Genomic DNA, 21,260 nt, shown 5'->3' on the forward strand with positions numbered 1-21,260 from the left:
CCCAGTTCCAATCCCTTGTCATGAGCAGGGACACTAATACTAGATCAGGCTGCCCAGGGTCCCATCCAACCTGAGCTTGAGCACCTCCAGGGATGGACATCCACAGCTTCCCCAGGCAAAACATCTATTACTTCTGATTATTTAGTTGTCATTACAAGAGAATAAACATAATTACCAAGTATATAGAGTAGGAAATAAATACAGGCCACTTTGAGTGACAGTGATCATTCCCAAGTGATTTCTTATTAAATTGCAATGCCGTTTTCAGAATTGTGCCTTGTTCAATTCATAAAAGACATCATCAGTCATTTTAGTTAGGAGTGTGACACTAAATTAAGGATTAGAAGATGAACAGTACAAACTGATTATTTGCAATAGCTGAATCTACTACAACGAAGTAAGAAAACATGCTTTTTCAGGCAATAAATAAAACTGGAAAAGGTATGCATGAGGATAATATTTTACTTTCCTACTCTTAAAGGCCAAAAGTAACTAAGATGATAATATATTCTTGTGGTAATGGCAGACATTATTCAGTGATTAACACATCACTATCATCATTTCTGTAGGACTTTGAACATCTCTTTAAAAAAATCCATTGAGTCACTGTCATAATCTAAGGTCAACTCATCTTTCTTCTTTACCCAGAATTACAATACAGAGCCCTATCTGGTTTAGGGAGTCAATAAAATAGAGCAAATACAGTCCTAGAAATTCTCTGAAGAAAAACCCTTCAGTCTGTCTGCCATTATATACATTACACCCTTACTGAGAAGTTCAGCAGCTTCTCCCCTTTCCCGTGTTGTACTGCAAGGCTATTCTTATCACAGGAGTGCTGGCATTCATTTTAGAAGCTTCTATCCAATTTCAAGAGCAAAAACATACGGGTTAGATACAATAGTTAGATGTAGCATAGGTCTCTAAGAAAGTACAAGTTTCCTAAGGTGAAAATTCAAAGTATCATCACCAGGGCAGCCTCTTTTATCAGAATGCCAAGCAGTGCTAGTGCTCTACTAAACCTTGCTGTTACCAGAAATAAAACAGACAAAGGCAAAACATTTGTATCTATTTACAAGTATCAGTCGCCATAAAGCTAAATAATATCACTGAAAATCAAAACAAATTATCTTCCGTGCATCTCATATTTTTCAATGTTGAAAACATAACTTTTGTAATGAGTCACAACAAACAAAAACCAACAGCTCTCCACCATCCCCTAAATAAAATCAATCAATCAATCAATCAAAAAGACTGTGTTGGGTACAAGACATGAGCTCATCATTCCACATGCATCATGACCAAGAATACTGAAAAACATGCTTTAGGTGTCTTCAATTTTAACTAAAATAAGAAAGCAAGTTATTCTGTGTATTAAAGAATAAGAATTTTGTGCAGAATCTTGTTTCTTGGTGGTGTTTCCACACAGAGTGATCTTAACTCTGCAATTATGTGAGATTCACATTATTTTACATAGGATGCAAACTGGGCCCCACTGATTCTGAAATTGCTGGGTGTGTTATTCCTTGAGTAGTTTGTGGAAAGGATAACCTTCATCCTTTTCCCTCTTCGCAGTATGTTTTTACTTAGTTAAATAAAGCTGTTGGATTGCTACTTAGGAGACAGTGCTCCATTCACTATACTGAAGATAATATGTTGACAGCCAACTGAGAGTGTTCGCAGTAAGAGCCTTGTGACCTTTACTTTGGCTCCTGTGATCCGCGCATTTACAACTCATAGAGGTCATGGCCAATACTCAGTCACCAGAAATACAGTGACCCAGTAAGAAAAGCACACCTTAGCATTCTAACTCATTTCACACACCAACAGCAATCTTTCAACACCCCTTACATGGCTTATGCACGAAATCAAACATGATGTTCCTGCTTCTCTATTATTAATCAAACAGAATATTCAATTAAGTTTCCCCTTATAATTAAACTTTCACTTTATTTAGTGTACCACTTATGCAGAATCTGCAGATGCAATCACTGCTAGAGACAAGAAATGTCAACTTGAAAGTTAATATCTCCTACAGATCTGAAATTCTGTCTTTGAACATGATGGCTATATGTTGTAGACTCTTAAAATAATTTAAATTTGGCTGAACTCTATTTCAAATTCAATCAAGTATATCTTTTCTCATAGTAGGTGATGATGAAACAGATTGTTTGATACATTCAAACCAGAAGACATTAAAAATACATAAACATATAGAAACACTGAAGAGAGTTAGGTAGAAATGCCTAGGCATATACAGTTCATAAAGAATAATGAGAACAAAACTAGTACAAAATTACTATTAAGATTTCAACAGTTTTATCTTTAATTCACTTTGAGTATCTCTGGAAGTCAATTCATCCATGTGCATTATGCTCACAGTCAAAAGAGTGTGTCTATAACCAAGAGATAATTTGTTCCATAGCAGGACATAATTTGTTTTATGTCCTGAGTGCCTCTAAGATTTCAACCCAAAGGTCCTTTATCTTGAGACTTACTATGTACTTTGTAAAGTATCACGCATCTTAACAGAACCACACAAAATAATGCAACTTTGTCATTCATTTATTGATGCATACATCACTGATTTCTACCACTGATCAAAGCTAGCACTAACTGCTTAACATACACAAGCACATTCAGACAATACTGGCACCAAAGATGATTAACTTGTATTGTAAAATGTACACATAAGAAAAACTGTAAGTACCAAGAAAACTGCAGGCTCCCCTTTACAAACTCCCAAAAGATAGTAAAAATAAATAAATCAATTCCTTGGATTAACAGGATACAGTCAAGGTTGTTAGGCCAAATAAATGACTTTTCCTAACAGTGATCTGATCAGGGAGATTTTGTCTGTTTTACATTCCAGACTGCAAAGGCAAAGCAGGTCTGCAGGATTCCGAGGCCATTTAATGCTAAGCCATAAGATAACAGTTCAGTTAACTAAAGAAGCAAGGAGAAAATTAACTCTTTCCTGACACTGTAGGATAACATGACATTCTCTAACTTGTCAATGCTGAAATTTTTACCAGGGATATAATGTTAAAATATACTGCTTAAATAAAACCCAACTCCATTGCATTACGTTGAATCAATTTTGTGTCAGTAAGGAACACCCACCTGCAGGGCAGACAGTTTGCTAAGAAATAAAGGTCAATGCTAATACCCTGATCAAGTTGGCAGATGATTAAAATACAAGTTGCTGAAGTTGAAGAAAGGATACGATGGGTACCATACAAATAAACATCAAAATTGATTTACCAACTGGGAAGAGAGTTGAGAATGACTGAGATAAAATGACTTGAAAAGAAATGATATATGAAAAAGTTAAGAAGGTAAAAAGTTGATTTGGTAAATATACTGAATGCACCTCTAACTAGATACTGGCCTCTTATCATGTTTGATAACGGTATTTATGAACCCATTATGCTTAGAAATGATAGTTTTCTAACAGCATATGATAGCTTCCTTAGAAACAGTGGGAGAAAGTGAGAGTTTGGAAAGATGTCCAAGCAGAGACAACAGAAATGATACAAAACTCAGCGCAGATTTTGCAAACAGATAGACAGAAATACAAGGAATGCTGTATTCAGTTAAAAAAATATAGAAACTGGATAAGAAATGTTAAAACTCTGAGAGATGGGAAAGGAGGAGGAGTGGCAACTCCAAGAAACATGGTTATTTTTGGAAAGCAGCCTATAAAATGGAAGCAATAACAATGTTCATAACCTTTTGAATTTCAGCAGGAAAAATAAAGCAAGTGAAATAACTATAAAACATTTATTGAAAATTGCAATCCCTTCTAGCAACATTAGCAGCATTATGTCCACTGAGAAAGCCCTCAAATCCCATAGAAGAAAGAGTCTAAACGTCTTCACTAAAAGAGGGGAAGTCTGACTTAAACGTTTCTTAAAAGGCAGAAGTTCAGTTTGGTAATATTTATAATCATATTACCTACCTTAGAAATAGCAGCTTTATTAGGTTACAAAATACATCTTGTTAAAGTAAAGCATCGTCACTATTTACTTATGCCCAACACCACTGTTCATCCAAATGATGGATTGTACCTAGACATCTTGACTAATCCCATTTCTTTTCTTATTCCACTCTGTCAACACTGTTTTTGAGAACCAGTACAGATCCCCAAGGAATCAGACAATTCACACTAACCGAGGCTTTTCTATTTAAAAAATTATGCTTTAAAATTCTTCTATATTGAGATTGTGTGCTGTCTCTGTTAAACAGTTACTTTAAAAGAACTGGAAGTAGTACCATCTTTTAGTCTCCAATTCTAGCAAAAATTCTCTTAATTTTTAACCTGCACTTATTATTTACTGGTTGACACTGGATTTTCAAATTAAGATTTCATTTAAGATTCCAGCACCCTGGAAATGAAAGCACCAATGACCCTGTGAACAAACTTCTGATGCAAAACATTGAGCAGAAATTTTCCCTACAATCACCTACATTCTTCTAGTACAGACAGCTCTTCATTTTCAGCTGCTGTAATAAATCATCGTCCCATGACACATTTCTGCCATGTTTGGAAAATACGGGCTCTCAAATATCCTAATTGTGTATATGGCAACATTTGTGGCTTCTGCTCTCAATAGGACTTCTGTGCAGAAGAGGACCATGGATGCTGCTAGTTGGCTGGAACTCTGGAGTTCAACAGCTCTATAAAATGACTATCACACTGAAAGAATGATTATTAAAAGTGATGTTCTCATTTAAAAAAAAAAAAAGTATTTCACTCATACAGTCATTTATAGCCTTCAAGCTGGCTCAAAAATATTTTCAAAACAAAATGGAGTATTACAGGCATGCTCACACATCACTGTTAGCTCTTGCTATTTGACTTTTTTCAATATCCCACCTGTCTATCAAACTTTTTCTCAAGAAAATTTAGCCTCAGAATGATCACCATTAACTGAATAGACACAGCAGTTTTAAAGCTTTATTCCACTCTTGTATGTTATACATGAAAAGCTTGATCCACCACCACTGACTCAGGTCAATGAAGACAATGGGATCAGGAGCCAGCTTTTAATCACATTATTTCTTTAGAGCTTAGAAGCTAATAAGTCAAGCACTGAATCCCAGATTTCAAGGGTATTATCACAGTGTGTTACTTGATGAGAAAGTCAGAATAATCACCGCTCAAGTCAAGGATACTTATACCATTCCTTAGCCTGAAAGTATCCACAGCAGATTATGCAGGCACTGATTTAAAAAAAGAAAAATCAGATGGAAGAGAGATTTTTTTTATGCCAAAAAGGTAAACCTGCCCAGAGGATTGTTAGAATTACAGACAACTAACTCATGAAACACAGAAGTCATTTGTGTCTCTTTGTATCAACTTCAAACTCCTTTCCCAGTACACTTCCTTCAATTAGTATCCAAGAAACAAGTTACAAACTTTGAAAGATTAATACACTAATGAGGTGGTAAAATATGTAATGCTGTCTAAAAATTTTCCCAATCTCACATTCTGTGATCAGTTTATCCTCTTCAAAGTTATTCACCAAAACAAGAGCTCAGCAATGTGGAACACTTCAAGCTATAATAATGCATCCAACAAACCTGCAGCTACCATCCATAGGAACAGACATGGTGCCTAAGTAGGTTGTAAATTTCTATGAGTTATTTCAGATGATAAACATCAAAAGCTTTCCTGCAGTATTGTGAAGAGTTTGATGGTAGTCACTGGTGAAGGAAATAAAAGCTCTGCCAACTTGAAATCTTTACCAAGTGCAAGCTGTATTCATACATAAACAGCTGAAATACATTGTACTTATCCTTCTATACAGACATCTTTCCTCTCTTACCCTCCACTTATTTACGTGCATGCACACATCCAATGTCTTCAACTTCACAGCTAATAGCTCATGTGATAAAGCTTCCTGGTACAACATCTGAAATTTTGCGAGCTATGTTAAGGACCAAACCTGCAACATTACTGTGAAATAAAACCAAAGCAAGACCTGAGAATAACAACCCCTTGTGTGAATTTGAATAGTGTTATTGGTTCAAATGCAACAAGGAGGGGGAAAAACACAAATGCAGTCTCTGTCATTCTGTTCCACCTGCTGTATGATTCAGGCTAAACTGATGCTGTCACACTTATACTGCTGTTGGATGTTCAGATTAAAGACAGGTCATGTGTCAACTGTCCATCGCCCTTACATGCATCATGGCACAGGGCTGGGTGAAAAACCTCACACACACAAAGAAAGAGTGATACGTTTCCCAACACTGAAAACATATTTATCATAAATACTTGGTGTTTAAGCAAGAAATATGCCACAAAGTCACATTTCCAAATGAGTCCTTTTTTTTTCCCCAGCAACTCTGCCCATTCCATACAGAATTCTGCCTCAGAAGGCATTATAAAGTTTTAGCTCAGAAAAAGAAAAAAACAACAGAAACAAAATTCTGTATAAATTGGAAGCTAATCAGATGAAACTCCGGTCAGAATTTGAAGTAATTAAACTTCAAAGTCGCTCCAATATTTCTAGAGTGGCTGAAGGCAGTGAGAACCTTAGACAGAGGGAGGCTTTCTCTGAAGTTGAGCCACTGTGTTCATCGAGAGCTTAGAGGCAGAGGGAGCACTTTGAAGGCAGAGGGATGGTTCTTTTAAGTCCCATTACACTCAGTTCCTGATAATTCTTTTTTAGGTATTTATTTAATAAAACCTATGGACAGTATGCTCCATTAAACGTACAGAAAAGCCAGAGAACCAAAGCTATTCATAAAGTGCCATAAAATGCAGTAAGAGAAAATGCATACTATCACAGTGATGTTAAGCAACAGTAAATTTACAAAGGATGGCGGAAGGGAACTTCAGGTATTGCGTGACAAATCTTCAAGTTCCCAAATTAAAACAATACGTCCAAAACAGATTGAAAGACTAGTGGATCAGGAAATATCACACTCAATTCAAATCAATATAACTATTATATTGTATAGCTTTTCTAAAAGAAATTACTGTAATGAATGGAAGAAGACAGAAGGGAAGATGAAGAGCAACAGCCTTCAAACTGCAGCAGACAGAGATGAGACCTGCAAATCAGGGATGTCTGCAGTTCCCCTGGGCAATATTGCTGATACCAGGTAACTTCCTGGGTAATACTTCCATTGCCTCTTGTCTGCAAAGCCCAGAAAACTTATCTACTACTGACTATTTGCAATTTCCACCAGATTTACAAGCGCAGCATGACCACCCAAAGTATTTCAAAACGACATTTGTCTGACCAGCAACAAAATCACAGCAGTCAGGGGGAGCTTCTTAATTTTCCCTTTATAAAATAGTACCGTACCTACATATCTCCAGATGGCCAATGTAGAAGAAACAATTTAATTTGCAAAAGCCAAAGTGCAAATCCATAAATTTGGAAAAGGCAAATAATGAACTGTGTTGTCATTGTTACAAGCCTTCCAGGGCTTGCCAAAGAGTATATTTCAATGCATAGTCCCAGGCTCTAAAAGCACGATGTTCACAGATCAGAATTTAAGAGAGCACTTATAAAAATAGAAAAACAGTTTCATTTAACAAAATCGTTCTTTGTATGAAGAGCATTTGTCAAGTATGTCCTTGCATAACTGTCCTTGTTATCCTGAACAGTGAAGGAAAAAAATCTATACCAATAATATTCACCATTTTTGAGGGGAAAAAAAGAAAAAGAAAAAAAAAAAGAAAAAGAAGTGGGAAATGATAAAGTGTTTTCATTCATTCTGACCATAGTGACTCTCTGAGGAGAGATGATGGGCATGACTGCACAGCACATGTGTATCATACCAGTGTTCCTCCACTTCTGGAAGGGAAGGTAGGCAATCCATCCACCCCAAACCTGCCCTGTCATGTAACAGCTGAGCTAAGAAGTAGGTGATATTCCAAAGAAACTACACTTTCATCTCTGTAGCATGAATTCACAAAACTGAACATTTTCTGTATAGCTGTGTATGATGACTGGCTGGAATGTCCAATTCACTGAAGCCATAAGGAAAAGTGAATCACCCTAGAGACCTTGAAAGCAATAATAGACATGTAGCGAAGTCATGCTAAGCTCAGTCAGGAAAGTGCAACGCAGCTTGGGCAAATAGTGCCACAGATTTGGCACAACACTGTCAGGTGGAGGGGTTGAAAATGGGGTCTAGCCTATTTCATATTAGCTGACAAGAGTGCAGAAACCAAGCAATGCAGAGATCACCTATGACAGCAATGATCCTCCTGCCACTTCTGTCAGATGAATCCTATATACTAGGAGACAACTCATTATTTCAGAACAGCTGTGTGTGGGTTGGAGACACTAGTCACAACAGAAACATTCCAAGGCTTTCTTTTTTTCTTTTTTTTCTTTTAAAGTTTACTTAACATGACAAACAAAGTGATTGCCATAGCAACATGTGTATTCTGTTGAACAAATGCCTGCTTAAGTACCACAGACATTTGGGTGTAATTAGTCCATGAAAAAAAAAAAATGCATTTTATTGCATACTCTTATTTTATCTAATTTTGTTTACCAAAAACTTTTTAACACTACTGGATATTATAAAGTCCTTCATCTACAGCATGCGTTTCTCTGGAGCAGGGAGACTGAAGACAACTATTTTCCTGTGCTAGTATGAAGTGACAGCATGGCTACATGCTGGAAAGCTGCCACAGTTTCCCATTTCAGTTGCATACTCTAAGAGCTAACTGTCTGGTGTCTTAACTTCATGCATCAGTACTCAAAGCCTCTCCAACACCCTCAGCAACAATCAAGTGGAAAGAAACCTGAAATTTGCAGAACTGCATAAATATCATAGCCCTAAAGGTGCTGTTCCTACTTATACACAACTTAATTCCTTCCATTTTTCAGCTCTTCTGATACTCAGCTTGCTGGACTTACAGCTCACTTTATGCAAGCATAAGTAAGACAATCTAAGGAAAAAACCCTCCTCACTCTCAAAAATGGAAATGCATTTTGCAATACTTGAAAATTATTATTACTTAGTACTGAACAGGAGAACTGGTAAAATGGTGAGAAACATTAAACACATACACACACACAAAAAAACCAACCAAAAAAATCTCTGGGTTCTGGGAAAGTTTCTACCTATTCCATAGATGAAGGTTTCTGTGTACTTTAGAACTAAACTCCCCGTCCTACTGAGGATAACAGAAGAGCTTCTACCGATTCCTTCTTTCTACATGAATTTTACTTTTGTAGGAATTGATAAAAAAAGCTCAAAGTACCTTTTTCTGATGAAAAGGTAATGCATTAAAAACCTAGCAAATATATACACATTTTTAAAGTCAAACCCAAAAGACAACAACTGTAACAGGACATAAGCATAGTGTCAAGATGTGGGAGGCTCAGTAAAAGTGAGAAATATTGTGCAAACCCAGGTTCATCACAAATGTTTCCACATATTACTATTCAGGAATAATTAATAGATATAATTTAACATATTACTGGAATCCCACGCTTTCTTTCCTTACCACAGTCTTCATCCAAAAAAATACTTCCTGTAATTTCCAAACAAAGAGAAATATGTTTTCAACCCATTCACTTGGTTTGCTTATCTCAAATCTGCTAACAGTAATTAAATTTCAGAGGCTGATTTCATTCTCTGATATTACAGATCAGGCTTAATATTTAATCTTCTAGGTTATTGGCCTTTTTAGTTAGAGAGAATGATCTAAGAGACATAAACAGTGAAGAAACATGCATTTCTGGAGAAAAAAAAAAATGATAGCAGGAATTTTATATCAGATATTTGCTTCATATACAGCAGTACATAAAATACTGTCTAGATCATTACTGATATAAGAAATCTTTTGAAAGGACAGACCTCGTGGTAAATATTTTTTCTGTGTTGGAAGTCAGCTCTCATTTGATCTTTTTTCCTGTATGTTACCAAACTTCAGCTCATACTCCAGATAATGATCTTCAAAGTCAGATTTTCAGAAGTACTGTATAAAAATCTTGTTGAAAACACTTGCACACATTCCGAGTATTTAACACCAAACAATGCCTTGACTAAAATTAAGAAATAACACAAGGTAATTTCTTTATCCTTTAATTTTCAAAGTAAAAAAATCTAATGATTAATTTCACTGACTGAGAAGATTATCAACAACTGAACATTCAATTTCCATCTAATTAGTGGGAAGATAATCTCTTAATGTCAATCAGATAATTTAAGGCTCCACTGAATTTTTTCCCCTCATGGATTCTTCTGATCTGCAGATAAACTCCTGAAGAGCACTTCAATGCACTTGATACGCTGCCTGTATCACACACAAACTCTGAGAGTTGGATGAGAACACCCCTTCGTGCTACTCTCTCTCCATTTGCCATAGACTGTGGTCAGTACTCCATATCATTATCCTCTAAAAATACAGATTACAGCAGTGAAGTGATGATAGGCATCAACTCACCGCAGATAACTAACTTCTTTCTCTTGGAGTTTGCTGCTGAATTCTTGTCTTCCCTTCGATACAGTAATTTACAAATATTCAGAAGCAGTTTTGAAAAAAAATTTCATTCCTACTGAATGAAAAATGTACATTCCACCCATTTCGATTCACAGCTCCTCTTTGTGAAGAGTATTATTTTTTTTATCCTATTCTTACCATAAGAATTATTATTTTTACACTGCTGTTATCTAAATACACTATTTTATTAAAATTATCTAGCTAAAAGACATTACACTTTGAAGCCCCATCTCAAGAAAAGCATTTTCTACTTTAGAGAATTTGTAAATCCTCATGCTTCTAAACTAGAGATGAACTTTAATGTATTATTAAGCATGTTTCTGAACCAAAAGCTGAAGTCAAACCACAAATAATACAGTATAGGCTGAAAGAGGAAAATAAGCATTAGTAATAGAAAAGAGAATAAAGAAGGAAAAAATCCTGAAATTTCATTATTCAATGAATATTCAAGTATTCAATAGGGATTTGAAAGCAAAAAAAGGGAAAGGGTATTTTGTAGGAAAAAAAACCAAAACAACAGTAAGTCACAAGGAAGAAATTATTAAACCAAATGAGGATAACAAAAAGATTTACAAAGAAAAAGAGACATTGATCCCATTTACTTATTCATTTGCTCATTATTCATTATATGAGGGCATATTATATTCTAGCAAGAACAAGATGAGAAGATGCGTATGATGTCCACGATAAAAAAAAAAAAAAAAAAAAAAAAAAAAAAAAAAAGCACTTGTATTTAGAAAAAAAATTATTTTAGTTTCACTTGGTCTCCAGGGACAACTTTCTGCTGAGAGACATACAAAATTCTCACTGGCAAAAAGAAATTCTCTGCATCTAAGTGTTCACTGCACTACAGAATTGTAGATTTACTGCCCCATCCTTTACCATTAACACAAGAACGGAATGTTTGATTTCCATTTTCTAATCAAAAGTATAATGCAGTTTTTGGTAGTTGTGAATAATACCACCAGCAGAGTGAGAAAAGGTTTAAAGGTCATTTTAACACACAAGTTATTAAAAGCAATAGAGAAACAACCTTTCCTCTGGAAATCTCAACTGGCTTAGATGTTCGAACTCTCACAGTACCACATTCTCTGCTCATACCTTGATAATCCTCAAAGAAAAATCAAAATCAAAAAGATATATCACTGCAGAACTGTCCCCCCCCCTGCACACAATACACACAAAGGTTTCCCTGCTGCTGCTGCATTCACATGGTCCCAGAAGAATCAGGTTGGTAGGACTTTCAGCAAGAACACGTGTTAATTTCTCAAATTCATTCCTACATACTGATCTGTCGCCTTGCAAAAATTAGACTTTTTCAGTGATGCCAATCAAATTACACTGAATGACCAATCTGAACTACACAGAGTCAATCCATGCAAGTTATGGCAGAGTCAAATATTTGGAGAATTGATGAAAGCATTTCAGAAGCATGGAATGCTACAGCAAAGAGTACAAAGAAAGGAGCTCTAAAATTGCAAAAGACTTATGTTAAAAAAAAAAAATAGGAATTTGCCAGACAGCTGCAGTGCTTATGAGAGAAATGCTTGCTTACATCTTATGATCTGCTATGATAAGGATGGGGAGATCCTGATGTCCAGAAATCAATTTACAACACTTTGAATTGCACAGCAAAGGAATTCCAAGTTTATAGAGATGCACTAAAACAACTGCTATGCCAAATAGAACAGTTTTGCTCCTTCCACTAAGCATGGTTTAAATAATTCATTCAATTATTAGTTTTGTACTCAAAGATGCCTTATTTTCATGCAGATTTATGTGCCATTATGCGTAGAGGACATTCTTAATTGTGCTGAAACAACTGCAAATTTAATTAAAGTTTGCTATTTCAAGCATAAAATAGATTAAAGAAAATGCTGACAGTAGTAAAATAAATATTCAACTACTAAATTTAACTCAACATTTATTTTTAATCGAAACATCAAAATAACCTTATTTCTAATTATGATTCCATGAAAAAATGTCTTGAAGAAACATTTGCCTCTATTATTTTCAATCCATTCAGCTGAAGCACATTAGCTTATTCATAAAACTGTTGATTAATAACTTTGTTCCAGCTGCATCACTGTATGTTACAAAGAACACATACTAATGTATGTAAACAACCATTATCATTAAAAAAAAAGCCTCAATACTCAGTAAGAGCAGAAAACCCATCAAATATCTTACAGTGCAATTAAATCACCTAAACCGTAACAAAGATGGAAAAATAAGTGACAAATAGAGGGAAACAGGTCCAGAGATCTATTAAAACTTCCAGAGATGCCACCTAAACGCCTGCAAGTTATTTGCAGTTCCTTTTACAGGGTATTAAACCAATGCCCCTTAAAATCCACTGTGTTTTAATATGCAACAAGAAGCAAATCCTCACTTTTGTAAGAAGATATATTCAAATGTATCGTCCTACACTCAAATGCATTCTTCTGAGGAAAGAGTCTCCCCTGATTCTCCTGCTACTTATTTAAAAATCTCCAATTTATTTACAAAGTTTATTTTTCTTAACTTTATAGACAATTGATTTAATGAGTGATGGTGAACAAGTGGAAAAAGAAAGATGAGTGGATCGCCTCTTTTCCAGAATCACTACATCAGGCTCTGATTGAGGAAAAACACAAGGCAATCCAGGAAAAAGGAGCATTATCTTACTCCTTCATGATACAAGAAATAATGACACAGATATACAGAGGTTTCCCAAGGCATTGTACACCTTATCCCCCCAGGATTTTGAGAAAACATGGAAGTGCCTCACCAGCCTAAGAAATTTCTCAAGAATCAGAATATTTAAAAAATAAATAAAAAATTTAAAAAATTGCTTTTTACCACATATTCACAATAGTAACTTTACTAAGTTTTGAAAGTGGACTACACTTTTTGGTAATTTTCCTTCTTACCTTAAGGAATAGATTCTTTTCGGAACGTGAGAAAATTCAATGGCATTACTGCTAACAAGAACTGAGGATCGAGCTGACAACAGCATGCTATTAACCAGTTTTAGCACTGCCACTACCACTTCTAGAGCATGTAAACATTGTTCTGGTTTGAAAACCATGAGATCAGTTACAGGACTCCAGAACAAGCATCACAACCCTCATCCAAAGCTAACCACCATCACTGCTGTTTGATGTCAGTGGATCACATTTACTGAGGGACAGATGCAACACTGACCCTGCTGCGTTTAAGTCTAGTGAGGAGGATATTTTCATGACTTTCCATTTTTCTTTATTGCCTGTATTGCTAAGAAAATCCTAAACAAACTCATTCAAAATAAAAATTTCACTAGGTCAAATAAGGAAATTAAGTTATTATGAAAGATTACAAGAACTCTTTCCATAATAAGGAACAATGAAGAAGGGAAACAGTAAGGAGAAAGAATTTTTTACATAAGAATCAAACCCTCCACAACAAAACCAGTGAACCAAACAATACCTCTTTCTTGCTGATCCGTCCATACATGCTATAAGAAAAGTTTGATGAATCCAGCAGAATCAGTAGAAAAATATCTACTTGGATCTAGTCTCAAGTTAATGAGTAATTTTACACTGATACCTCTAAAATATTTCATATTGGGTTTCATGTAATCAGCTAGTAAGAGTTTAAGGATTATGAAACCTCCACAATACAACAGGTAGAACACTACAGAGAAGTCAGAGCAATTTACTTCAATTGAAAACCTTGCAGTATTTCTGCTTAAATACATGTGTTACCATCATTTTATTAGAAAGTCATGGAAAGAGAAATTAAGTACTTGATTCAAACTATGTTACGTGGAGTCACATACAGAATACACAAAACAACAAGGGCTTCTGCTTTTTAATTTAAAGGATTATTTACCAATGAACTGTTGGCTTACCTGTTTTACATCGTATGCAAGAAGAACAAATCTTAAGTCTGGTGAAACTGAGTATCTCGATGCTTTGAAAGTTACCTACAAATGAAGTAACAATAAAAGTGAGTACACAAAAGGAAAGATCACTTTTTTCCAAATTAAAGTTTATTTAATAATTCTCCATTCATAACAGTTCTGATTAGGAAAACCTTAATTTACACAAAAGATGGACTGCAATAATTCTTAGTCTAATTTGCAGGTGTCAGTAGAGTGGTGACATGAATCTGGCTTCAAGACCAATTACAAATTCAGAAGCTGATGAATATTTTTTTTTTGTCATGATTACAGACACTAAGCTTAAAGGTAGCAATTAAAAACAATTCATTTTCAAAGGAAGAGGGAAGGTGTTTTGGTTGGTGTGTTCATCAGGAATGACTACATGAGAGACCTGTCACTTGGTTAAGCTATAAAGATAATGCACAACTACTACTACTACTACAAAAAAGAATAGATGTGCAGTGTCCTTACTATGTTTCTTTCAACACCACACAGAAACATTTTGCATGCCAGTTTGCACTAAAGAAAAATCCTCTTTCTTATAGGAAGTAAAATGCTTAGTGGAAGGTAAAGTGGAGCATAAAATACCAATATAAAACTAATATTGTTTTATATCTAGCTAAGATTACATGACACCCAATAGAATTCAGGGTTGTAACTCAATAAAAGGATAACATTGATGTTGAAAAAAATTTAATGCATCTAATGTAGAAGAAAGATAAGCGTGGTTTAAAGTGTGTTGCAGGAAGTAATTTTTAATGAATCTTGAGGTATCTGCAGAATGAGAGGGGAAGGGAGAAGTAAAAGAATTAAAATAAGAAGTAGTATAGAAAAACTAACGGAAGCACACAGGTACGAGATGAGGAAAAACGTATGAATAACTCTGCAGAACAACATACAAAGACCTTTTCTGATTTTGCTTTTTGGGCATCCTGTTATGTTTAGCCTAATCCTACTGCTAATCTAAAGATTAAGGAGTACACTAGCCAGAAATCATAGACCAATTCATTCATAAGGCTAATCATCCAATAAGCCAAGAAGATGCAACATTTTGACGTACAATCTAAACTGAAGTTACTATGTAACATAATTAGAACCAAATTACCCAAATCCAGTCAAAAGGAAAAAATAACGTTTGGAGAAAAAAACTGTGCGCAATAGCAAACAGAATGAAGATAAATCAGCTGTCCTGAGGCAAGAAGACAAAAGGATCTTCTAAGGCTGTGAGGAAATGTTTAATCTATAAAGTACAAAGAATAGATTTCCACTACGTACAAAGAACCTCTCATGAGATAACCACCAGAAACTAAATGCATGGACAACATGCCTTTTGTTTGGCACATCACTGAAAATATTCTAGATGTGAAAATTTTCGGATTTGGTTCAGTTTATTAATTATTGTCCCTACTACCTCATTCATAAGCAGTATGCAACCCAGGCAGATAACCCAATTCTTTCTTAGGGAATGTGGCACTTAACATTTCCAGCATTTAATAAAAATCTTCAGTTACTTATTATACCACCACAAAAGTAATACAATTAATGCTAACACCTGACTAGCTCAGCTGCAAAGTATTGGCAATCTGAAACACCACCACCAGGAGCTACTCTCATACTCTGTATCCAAGTGGAATCTTGTGGATTTGGGATTTAAACTAATCTGAATCCTACAGAAAATGACTTTGTTCATCCAGCTTGTGCTCAACTGCAAAATTTTGTACGCTTCCAGCAAAACCTTGTACACACAGTATAAGCGCAATGCCACTGAGACATAATCTCTTGATTGCAGGGAATGGCTTTGGCAGAACAGTTTTCAGTGTAATGGAATTCTAGTGAAAAAAACCATAAAGCTATTTTGTACTTTTTAATGTTCCACTTAAGAACCAAGAAAATAAAAATTAGGCCATAAGAAAACAAGTTTGCACAGCCAAAGCTGATAGCAATGCTGATTTACTGAAATTGCCCTAAAAACATTATTAACCTATTTTTAAAGTTGGATTTACAGTCAACCTTTGTAGGAATCAAATGTTCAATTCAAACAGAATTTCAGAGGGGTTTAAGTTATAACTTTTTTTTTCTTTTGTTTTCAGACAATCTTAGAAATAAATTCAGAAATAGCACTTCTGTGCATAGAATAAACCCTTCCAGTTCAAAAACAGAGAAAAAGCACATTATAACCATTCCTCCTGTTCACCATGGAAAATAAACTCAGAATTCATCAGTGGACTAAAACAAAAGAGAGACAGATTCCCCTTTTTCCCCGTATAGGTGCCTAAGGTAACACCAACCAACTCACTGACTGAGGTGATAAGATCACCACGTGGTGGATTTAAAAGAAAACTGCAGTCCTTTCTATGCGAAACTAGATGTATGCTGCTGAAACCCTGGGGAGATTGTGTACTGGGATGTTTACTACAGGGAATAGATATGTTTATTTATTAAATAGAAGTTTGTCAAGAGTTTGACCTTAATGATTGGTTCTCTTCTCAGGAGAAGAGTGGTTTTGAATTTTGAAGAAAAAGAAAGTATTGAAAAAACATCATACTGGAAACAGTGGGGGGAAAAAAATTAAAAAAAGCCTTAGGCATCATTTTGTCATCTGGAAAATGCTTCTTCCACTGCCATGTCTGCATATCAGCCACTTTTCAAGCTCCTTGCTTTGTGAGGAGCTGTTGAGCCTTATTCAAAAAAACAGATCTAAACGCTGTCCCTTATGATTCAGCCTCTATGTTTATCTTTTTTTGCCTGATTTGTAAGAACTATAGCCCTGGACAAATAAGCTTTGAAACAGGGAGATATGCAGCTAATTAGGCCTGGTCCCTGGCTGCAGAATCAGGGCTCGTTTCCCTCTGCATCACTGCACAGAATAAGCTGGATAGCAGACTGATGGTAACTGAGCTCTGTCTGCACTGTGCCCTACGTATACACCCATGTCCCCTTTCAAACCTGGACAGAAGAAAGGCAGAAGGAAAGGTCATTTTCTTTATCTCCTTCACATTTGCTTTATCTTGCCACATCGAGACCTAAAATCCCTACAAAAGCTATCAGCTCTATTCAACTATAAAATACTTTAAACAAATAAACTGTTATCCGTAAATTAGTTATATTTCACCTGTACAGTCGTCCCTTCTTAAATTTGTCATCCATTTTCCATACATTGCTAAATATGACATCACATTTTCAGCGTTCATTATAACCTATTTAGCAAAAGGGGGGATCATTAAAGTGTCCACTGTTGTAACAATTCTTATATTTATTTGGTTATATAACATAATGTTGTTTAATGCAATCAGAATTATTCAATCTTCCGTTAATCTCTTATACAAGACTCTTAAAATACAAGCATGTAAGCTACTCTTGCAATTAAATCTACATTAATCAACAAAGGAACTGTAATTGCATTAAGATGCTGCACTGAGTTTCCCATCAAAAGAGGAAAGGATGTGTGGGGACAAAAAACAAACAAAACAAAAAGAAGAATCAAAATGGAACTATTAACAAGAAGGGGTATTTATGAACAGTGTTGTGTATAACAGCACAAAATAGTTCCTGCTAAAAGCTGTTCAGACTAAAACTCTCATTCTCTGCCTTTGGCTGCAAAGCTTCTACGAGTTTTCACAGCTGGGCCGCCACAGCCTAATCATGATTCATGAGCCAAGGCTTCTGTTTCTCTCACCCTTCTGATGCCACCCACTAATTGGCAGGCAGCAAGAAGTAATCCTTTCCTCTCCATCCTTGTGTAAAAGATGGCCCGCAGTAACACAACAATATGATGCTCTAGGGTATGCTCCTAGCAAGCCACTGAAAAACAGGTTTGCAGTTCAGTAAGATTTGTTTGCTGCACAGTCTGATGCAGTTTCCCCTGGAGTTTGAGGAGAGTTGTGGAAAGGCAGAGAAATCCAATGGGAAACCTGGTCACGAATGGCAGGGTTTTAGAAGAGTCCAAAGCATATAGCTGGTTGAAACCTGTTAGGATGCAAGACCGTATTCTATTTTCCAAGCTGAAAACAGTAATACTTGCATTGTTGGGTATCACACACAAATCAAAAGCTCCTTATTTGATTATTCAAACTATATCTCATCATCTGAAATGGAAAGCCTTAAGTAGTTGTGCTACATTCATTACTGGCTAAGCGTTTGTTAGGGAGCATGCCTGGCATCTGAATATTTTTGCATACATCCACCATTATCACAGTTATTCTTTTTTGTTAAGAGAAAGAAATGAAACAAAATTTCTAAAGGAGTCTTAAAACACACTTCATAGAATCAGAGAATATTCTGAGTTGGAAGGGACTCATAGGAATCCATTGAGTCCAGCTCCATCTGGAAACAACCATAACAGAACACAGTCCCATACACTTTTCCTCTCATCTTTTTTTTTTTTTATCATTTTTGTTTTGGGTTGTAGGACTATAAAACTGATGAGGGAGGCAGACCTAGAAGCATCGCAGGGGTACAGACAAACAACTCCAACAAGCAAAAGAAACTGTGGGGCCCTCCATACCCTCCTCCATGCAGAATACCCAGGCCTCATAGCTAGGTTGAATACCCAGAATATCCAGGCCTTGTAGGTAGGTTGTGGGTGAATTGGCAACCTGCTCTTCGTGGCTTTCTGACAGCAAAAGGTATAAATAAAATGCTTGTTAAACACTGAAATTGCTTAGCTAAACGTGGTATCATGTCATTTATTTTGGAACTGTCACGTGCAATAAAGTATTGCTAAGTGCTAAATGACTGGTAAGCATGTCACTTATACTCCTGGTGATCGGCACCTCAAACAGATGATGGAGAACATATTGTAATCACGTCTTGAGGCAGCATCACAAACATCAGGATGCCACACAGTGATTAATGTGCGGGCTTTTTTTGGCTCTATCTAACAGAAGACTTGCCCAGCCTCCAGCTGTTAACATTCATATGCTGCTGGCTCAAAATAGCAGCTATTTATTAGTTATTAACTATTTCCTAGACAGCTTGAACAAGATGCACTACTCAAATACATACATACAGATGTGGTTTAGAAAATGTCTTTAAATTAAGACCTCCAAAGAACCTAACAGATATTTTTCACGCTTCAAAAGCAATTCCCTTATATCACTGCTAGCTCCTTCTCCCTGCACAAGGAGTTTATCACAGCAGTTCTGTTTTCAACGGACATTACTAAGAAAAACCTGCCCCTGCTTTGGGCAACTTGAGCACACACAAACAGGATAGGGAATACAGACTAAAAGCAAGTTAATAATTCCCATCTAAAGCTGACTGTTCCACAGTGGAAACCTAACACAGAAGAAGGGAACTTGTATTGCCACTGTTTATGTTGGATCTGCACAATACTATTCATTAAAATAAGACAGCTCTGAAGAGTTGTTAAACCAGCACTGTTCTATATTATGCACTGGTGATTTAACAGATGTGACAATGAGTGAGGAAAATGTTTGATTAATAAGCCAGGTGTCTAACTTTGGAAGAGTACATTCAGAAGTGCGAATCTGGGGACAATGGACCTTAGAAGATAAGGCTTTCAGACATATAGCCTGGCTCTGTAACATGGAATCATAGAATAGAAAAGACCTCTAAGATTATCAAGTACATCCCCAAAGATTCCCACCATGCCCACTAACCATGTCTCTCAGTACTATAATCTACCCCTTCCTTAAATACCTCCAGAGAAGGGGACTCTATCACTTCCCTGGGCAGTCTGGAATCTACTTTATTTAACACTGACAGCTTATCACTCCATACAGAGTGGAGCTTCAACAACAACAAAAAGAAAAAAAAAAGAGAGGAGGGGAGGGGAGGGGAAAAGAAAAAGAAAAAGAAAAAGAAAAAGAAAAAGAAAAAGAAAAAGAAAAAGAAAAAGAAAAAGAAAAAGAAAAAGAAAAAGAAAAAGAAAAAGAAAAAGAAAAAGAAACCCCACACATCTTTATTTGGCTCCATTCCATAGATAATCATTCAATGGTTGCTTGAACAGTAGCCATCTTGGATCAGTTTCCCATGTTTAATGAAGTGTAGATATCTAATGTTGAGAGCTCTGTCAGTCTGTATCAGTTAAGTGTGAATCAGCTCCATAAAAAAACATGAGCAACTTTCTGACAAGACGAAACGCTCACAGTGTGAAGCAGTTTGTCCATACTGATTCATCACTGATTGGCACGGCTGGTTTAGCACAATAGCCTGAACAGCTTCTCATGCTGGCACTACATAGCGTAAGCCAAACACTTGCAGCCAAAAGTGTATGCATTCATTTGTGAGGAAACTCAAGAACTGTAATTAAATTTATCTTTAATAGTCCGAGATGTCCAAGTAGCTGCTTGCATTTAAGTTACACACTGAAGGTATAGGCCTAACACAGTGAGTCCTCCACTTAGCCAGACAAGCACTCACAGATATACAGAATTAAGAGGGAAAGTATTTCTGCAATATTTCTTTGTTTGTACTTCACAGAAATTCACCTTTTCACTCACTTTTCATTGTGCCTGACAGTCTTTTTTGGGCTAGGATGTAAAGTGAGGCACACCCCAGCATATGGTGGGGGGCAGCTTACACAAAGGGAGCCTTATGCACACTCTACCTTAATATACAACTTTCTCCTCCCTTCTCCTTCATCTTTACATGGACCTGGGATATCAGGATCAAGTTCACTTTCCTGAACTTCTGCTCTCTTCTTTCCGGTTCAATGAGTTAAAAGGAAACTTCACTGCGGGTTTTATGTTTTGAAATGAAGAATTGGTATCAGCAAAGGCCAAAAGCACAGCAGAAATAAAATCAGCCCCTGTCAAACACCACTGATAGAAAAAAAGAAAAAGTAATCTTTTTTGGTCTACAGGTGGAAAATACTTCACACAAGGAACAATACAGGGACAAGCAGTAACA

At 36.0% G+C, this 21,260-nt stretch overlaps 1 protein-coding gene across 1 annotated transcript in view; it reads right to left on the reverse strand.

Moving 5' to 3' along the window:
- Positions 1–21,260, reverse strand: part of DPP10 (dipeptidyl peptidase like 10) — a 187,963-nt gene that overhangs the window by 69,621 nt on the left and 97,082 nt on the right. The window contains exon 5 of the mRNA XM_042827227.1: positions 14,355–14,429. Within this exon, the coding sequence (XP_042683161.1) occupies positions 14,355–14,429 (75 nt within the window). The remainder of the gene's footprint in view (positions 1–14,354; positions 14,430–21,260) is intronic.

The sequence above is a fragment of the Centrocercus urophasianus genome, unplaced genomic scaffold (genome assembly GCF_019232065.1).
Source record: "Centrocercus urophasianus isolate 14NV4802_14NV808 unplaced genomic scaffold, USGS_Curo_1.0 seq_28, whole genome shotgun sequence".
Lineage (NCBI taxonomy): Eukaryota > Metazoa > Chordata > Aves > Galliformes > Phasianidae > Centrocercus > Centrocercus urophasianus.